The sequence below is a fragment of the Ceratotherium simum genome, chromosome 29 (assembly GCF_057802395.1).
Source record: "Ceratotherium simum simum isolate JZ-2026a chromosome 29, ASM5780239v1, whole genome shotgun sequence".
Taxonomy (NCBI): domain Eukaryota; kingdom Metazoa; phylum Chordata; class Mammalia; order Perissodactyla; family Rhinocerotidae; genus Ceratotherium; species Ceratotherium simum.
In genome coordinates, this window is record NC_141928.1 from 15,573,133 (window position 1) to 15,579,440 (window position 6,308).

Here is a 6,308-nt window from a genome sequence, read left to right on the forward strand (position 1 = left end):
ACCCCTCACTCCCCCATGGGCCTTTCCATGTGTACCTTTTCTGAAAGTGACATAGAGAGTTGATCCCTTTACTGGTACAAAGAGAGTTGAAGGCCCAGGTTGATCTGAGCTTGAGCTCCGCCCACTGTAGGGCCTAAAGGAGAGCTCTGTGAAAATCTGGCCGTTCTCCCTAGATCTTCTCCAAGCCAGAGACCAGAAGCCATTGCTGTCACCGTACTAATCAGGTCCTAATGTCACTGACTGTGCTGATCCCAGGGGTCTAGATGGCATCTCTAATAGAGAAGGGTCACTCTGGACTTTTGACATTTTTACTAGAAGAAACTGTACTGTTATGAGTCAGGAGCTGATGCTCGGCTCACCTAATCCTTTGGCACGAGAGGGTACAAGCCAGCCACGTTGCAGATTGATTTGATCCTGGTGTTTCCAAAAAGAACAGAATGTTGCCTACTGCTCCACAATGGCTTCAACCATCCAGTTGCAGCTCGGCAGAAACTGTAAATCGCACATCCTGGTGAAAGCCCTGTGTTCTCAGCTCTGAGGCATGAGAAGACTGTGTACTCAGCAGCAGTAAATCCTCACAAGAGTGGATTTGGACTTTTAGGAGGTGTGATGTTTGGTCTGTTTTCAAATAACAATGCATGGAGCCAACAGCAGTACTTTAATGTCTAAACAATGTTAAACCTCCCATGGGCTCCCTCCCTCCTCCCAGGATTGTCTCCCAAGCTTCAGGGCACGATAGATTTTTCTTAAAGTTCCAGAGTACCCAGGAATTTCCTGGCCACCAGCCACAGAGCCACGCCAAAGTCCCTCTTTGTATTGCTCAGATATATTCTCTCCATTTACAGAATCGATACTGTAAATGCTTGGGTTTCCAGAGGCAAACATTAAAAGCACGTTTATTTTTGTAGTAAAGAAAGGGAATCCAAACAGCAGCCAGAAAGCAAAAAGAAGTGCCTGTTATTATTAGTCACAAAACATCGTGATTGGCCAGTAGTGTGATCAGCAAATTAAATTCAGTCCACAGTCCCAAGCACGAGTCTGGGGTTTGTATGAGTTGTGTTAAGCCATCTGACTACTACTTCCTCTTCTCTCTGATCTCCGTGGCTCACAAGATAGCATGTAGCTTAGGTTAGAGAAGACAGCCACGTGATGTTTTTTGAATGAATAGATAAATAGCTAAAATACCACTACACACCTCTTAGAATGGCCAAAATCCAAAACACTGACAACACCAAATGCTGGCGAAAATGTGGAGCAACAGAAACTCTCTTTCATTACTAGTGGGAATGCAAAATGCTACAGTCACTTTGGAAGACAGTTTGGCAGATTCTTACAAAAGTAAACATACTCTTACCATACAATCCAGTAACTGTATTCCTTGATATCTACCCAAAGGAGTTGAAAACTGATGTCCACACAAAAACCTGCACCCAAATGTTTATAGCAGCTTGATTCATAATTAAATTCATAATTCAAAACTTGGAGGCAACCAAGATGTCCTTCAGTAGGTGAATGGATAAATAAACCGTGGTACATCCAGACAGTGGAATATTATCAGTGCTAAAAATAAATGAGCTATCAAGCCATGAAAAGATGTGGATGAACCATAAATGCATATTACTAAGTGAAAGAAATCAATCTGAAAAGGCTACATACTGTATGAGTCCAACTATATGACATTCTGGAAAAGGCAAAACTATCGAGACAATAAAAAGATCAACAGTTGCCAGGGGTTAGGAGTGGGAGAATGGATGAATAGGTAGAACACAGGATTTTTAGGGCAGTGAAAATACTCTGTATAACACCATACATAATGATAGATACATGTCACTATACATTTGTCCAAACCCATAGAATATACAACACCAAGAGTGAACCTTAATGTAAACTATGGACTTGGGGTGATAATGATGTGTCTATGTAGGTTCATCGATTACAACACATGTACAACCCTGGTGCTGGGTGTTGATAGTGGGGGAAGCTGTGGGAGGGAGGAAGGAGCAAGGGAGTATATGGGAACTCTGTGTTTTCAGCTCAGTTTTGCTGTGAACCTAAAAATGCTCTAAAAAATAAAATCTAATGTTTAAAAAAGGAAAAATAGTTAAAATAATGTTAAATCAGAGGTTGTTTGCTCTGGTATTTGGATGGATCTTATAATGGTGGTGTCTGGACAATGGATTGGTGTTTTGGGCAACCAGCAGAAGATTTTCACTGCGTGAATATGTAATATGCAAAGATATCCATGTCCCAAAATCCATTCTCTGGGTCCCAGGGAAGGATAAGAGAGTGGCAAGGGTTAGGCTTAATACATCCACAAAGGACCCAAGGGTCACATCACCCATGCATCTGATAGGGCAGTAGCAACTGGGGAATAGGTTGGGGTTTTTGAGAGAGACTCAAGAACTAGTGTCCCCTGATGCTGGTCAAGGGGTACCAACTTCCACTTGCAAGATGAATAAGTTCTGGGTATCTAATATGCAGCATAGTGATTATGGTTAATAATAATGTATTATATACTTGAAAGTTGTTAAGAAAGTAGATCTTAAATGTTCTCATCACAAAAATGAAATGGCAATTATGTGACGTGAAGGAGGTGTTAGCTAATGCTATGGTGGTAATCATTTTGTAATATATAAGTGTATCAAATCAACACTTGAAAATCCTTAAAATTACACAATGTTACATGTCAATTATAACTCAATAAAGCTGGAAAAAAACAGCACCCCCCTTTCCCTGCCCAAAGTCTGAACCAACTGATACATAAGACAAAAGGTTAAGTAAGGCAAATGATAGTACATATCACCTTCATTACATTTAAAGCTGGTATTGGAGAATGTGGCTTATATCTGCAGGCCCTGGGCCTCCTAATATTGAACCACAGAATTAGAAAGACTTAGGTGCCCAGGCACCTACAGCACTAGAAACTGCAGGCCTCTGGACATGGGAGTAGGGCCTGTACCACTAAGCCTACTGCAAGGCCCAGAGCAGTTGAGAACACACACTCTCTCCAACTGGCTGGCTTCCAAGAGCGAGAGAGAATTGGGCAGGGTTGTGCATGCCCAGTTGTCCTTCTAAATCAGCACTCAGATAAGTCACTCCAGATCCCCAAAGTTGAGTGACTGAATGGTGGAGAGCAGCCAGGAATGTTACAGTAACAGATGTCCCTCCACATGAAAACATACATCAGAGAAGGGGAAAAATTCCTCTGCTAAACTGCAAAATGCAGGCAGGATGATTAGAATAGCGCGTAGTCTCCTACAGAAATCCAAGAGGTTACATTTGTCCCATTCTGCTTTGTTTCAGATACATTGAGCATTACTTGGAGGAATTCTTAACATCTGCTAATAGGTACTTCATGGTTGGCCACAAAGTCATATTTTACATCATGGTGGACGATGTCTCCAGGATGCCCTTGATAGAGCTGGGTCCCCTGCGTTCCTTTAAAGTGTTTGAGATCAAGTCTCAGAAGAGGTGGCAGGACATCAGCATGATGCGCATGAAGACCATTGGGGACCACATTGTGGCCCACATCCAGCATGAAGTTGACTTCCTCTTCTGCATGGACGTGGACCAGGTCTTCCAAGACAGCTTTGGGGTGGAAACACTGGGCCAGTCGGTGGCTCAGCTACAGGCCTGGTGGTACAAGGCAGATCATGATGAGTTTACCTACGAGAGGCGGAAGGAGTCCGCAGCATACATTCCGTTCGGCCAGGGGGATTTTTATTACCACGCGGCCATTTTTGGAGGAACACCCATTCAGGTCCTAAACATCACCCGGGAGTGCTTTAAGGGAATCCTCCAGGACAAGGGAAATGACATAGAAGCTGAGTGGCATGATGAAAGCCACCTAAACAAGTATTTCCTTCTCAACAAACCCACTAAAATCTTATCCCCAGAATATTGCTGGGATTATCATATAGGCCTGCCTTCAGAAATTAAAATTGTCAAGATATCTTGGCAGACAAAAGAGTATAATTTGGTTAGAAATAATGTCTGACTTTAAATCGTGCCAGTAGGTGTCTGAATTTGAGAGAGTATCATTCTGGCTACTTCCTCAGAAAAGTAACATTTAATATTAACTTAAAAAAAAATACTAACAAAACCAACACAGCAAGTATGTACTATTCCTCCTTGTAACTTTGAGCTTATAATATGGAAGAATGAACCTATGGTGATCAGATGTAAACTCCCAGTGATTTCTTATCTATTCTGGGTTTGGGGGAAATACTATCAGCTGAATCAAAAAGAGTTTGTCACAGGCAAAGAAAAAGCCAGAAATACTCTACATGTGCCAGATGATGTACTGGAGAAAAGGGTGCCCAGGGCAGTGTTTGGCAAGAAGATACACTTGTGGGGGGTTGTTCCCTTGATTTCAATACCTTCCTGTCTTTGCTGAGTCTGAAACAACATAGAGTTGCTTTGCAGCAGAACTCTGAGTGAGGACAGAGTCCACCTTGGCAATCCTCGAATGGTTTCAGTAGCACACTGCTGCAGGCCATTTGTAGTCCAGGTCCTTTTCTCATCAGGATGTTGATTGGTTTCTGTGGGAAAGATTGGTGGAGATTCCCAATGGATACATGGTGGTGTATGTTTCGAGTCACCGGGAATCTGAAGGAGCCGGTGGGTGCTCAGTGTAAAGTGAAAACAAAGCCTCAAAGTGAGTTTGCCATGAAATATCAAATAAAGAGTGGAAAGAGAGGGGCTGATCACAGTGGGGCAATCGGGCACAGGGCGTGGGGTTGGTGCTTAAATACAGCATGGATCCAGGAGCTGAATGGGAGGCAGTGTAGGTGGTCTCCAGCCTCCTCGACCCCACCACAACCAGAGCAGTGAGGACATGAATGGATGATGCTTCTTGTTTTGCCCAAGTCACATTCAGTCTGCCAAACTCTGTAACCTGTTTCTTCAGATCCTTGGCCAGAGGAAGTGGACGGCATCAGAGAAGGCAAAGGCCTGCAGTGCACTGAAGAGGCTTGCAAGGAGTGACATTTCCCTGACCTGGGCTTCATGACAGTCATCAGCAAGTCCCGACCCCAACTGCTCTAACCCTCAGGATCCCTCAGCCCTAAGTTGGAGGGCTGACATCATGGAGTGGACTGGAGGAAAAGCCCTCCCATCAAGTGACCTCTCGTTTTCCTCTGCCCCATCTGCACTACTGAAGTGTAGCAACCAGATGCATTTAATAAAATGGTTAATTGACTTTATATCAAAAGCAGAGGGGATGGCAATCAGAGACCCAGTCCTCATGACTGAACAGCTTAACATTCAATTCCCTTCTCTAAGAGAAGCTATGAAACCCTACATGTTATTTAAAGTTAAGCAATTCAATGTAAAGGAAGTTAGGAAACGATATTTACATATGCAGGTATATTAAATTTTGTTTGTGTTCCAGTTTAGAACATTTGTTTCCATTTTCAAGAGAGTTATTTGAAGAGCCATTACACTGGCCTGATGTTCAGCACAATGGGCTTCTTTGATAAAATGAAAACTACATTTTCTCTATGGCTTCACTGTGCCTCCTACTTTTCAGTTCTTGCCCCAGAATCTCTCAACCTAGCAAAACAAATCCAAACCAACAAAAATCCTGAAGAAGTGGACTTTGTAAAAGTTGCTTTCCATAACTCAAGTTTTCTGGGATCCATTCTGGAGTAGGGAGAGTTAATGAACCAAAGAAATGATCAACCTTGAAAGATTAAAGGGCTGGTGCTTTGTGGGGAATCTTGATTTTTTTTTTTAATTCATTTAAAATTAAATCCCAAATGGACAAACTCATAATCTCATTAATAGTTATTCTTAAACCTTTTAAAAAATCAAATTCCTGATTTACAATTGAATAAATTATTTTATCAGTATATTCTGGTCTGGTCAAGGATTGTGCATTTTCTCCCGAAGATGTTCAGAACTGTCAATTATAGAATCTTAAATTCTTAGACTCCAAAAAGTCCTCATGTCCTTCTAAAAACGTGTCCACTATTTCAAAGACAGAAAGAACATGGTTGAGATTCCCAAACTTTTAAAACAACAAAGGCTTACACAGAGCTCTCCAAAGTGATGCATGAAAGTAATTAAGTGCCAGAGGAAGAACCAGTGGGGAGAGGCCCAGGGTGAGGTACCAGGGCACAAGAGAAAACAATGCCACAGCCATATCTGGGGGTTATTAGTCCTGACCTTTGGTGACTATATCTGGCCAAGGGAGCCCTGGGAAAAGGCTGGATTTCCAGCAAGTCTGGGCAGGTGTATTTGTAATAAATTAAAGATTAAAGGTGACCAGGCTGATGTAGTGAGGTGCACTGGATATACAACAGAGC

General features: G+C 42.5%; 1 protein-coding gene across 2 annotated transcripts in view; it reads left to right on the forward strand.

The window, feature by feature from the left end:
- GGTA1 (glycoprotein alpha-galactosyltransferase 1 (inactive)) overlaps nucleotides 1–5,852 on the forward strand; it is a 65,719-nt gene extending 59,867 nt beyond the window's left edge. For both annotated transcript variants that reach the window (XM_087419168.1, XM_087419169.1), the window contains one exon: nucleotides 3,304–5,852. In XM_087419168.1, the coding sequence (XP_087275294.1) occupies nucleotides 3,304–3,997 (694 nt within the window). In that variant the 3' untranslated portion in view covers nucleotides 3,998–5,852. The remainder of the gene's footprint in view (nucleotides 1–3,303) is intronic.
- Nucleotides 5,853–6,308: the final 456 nt, after the last annotated feature.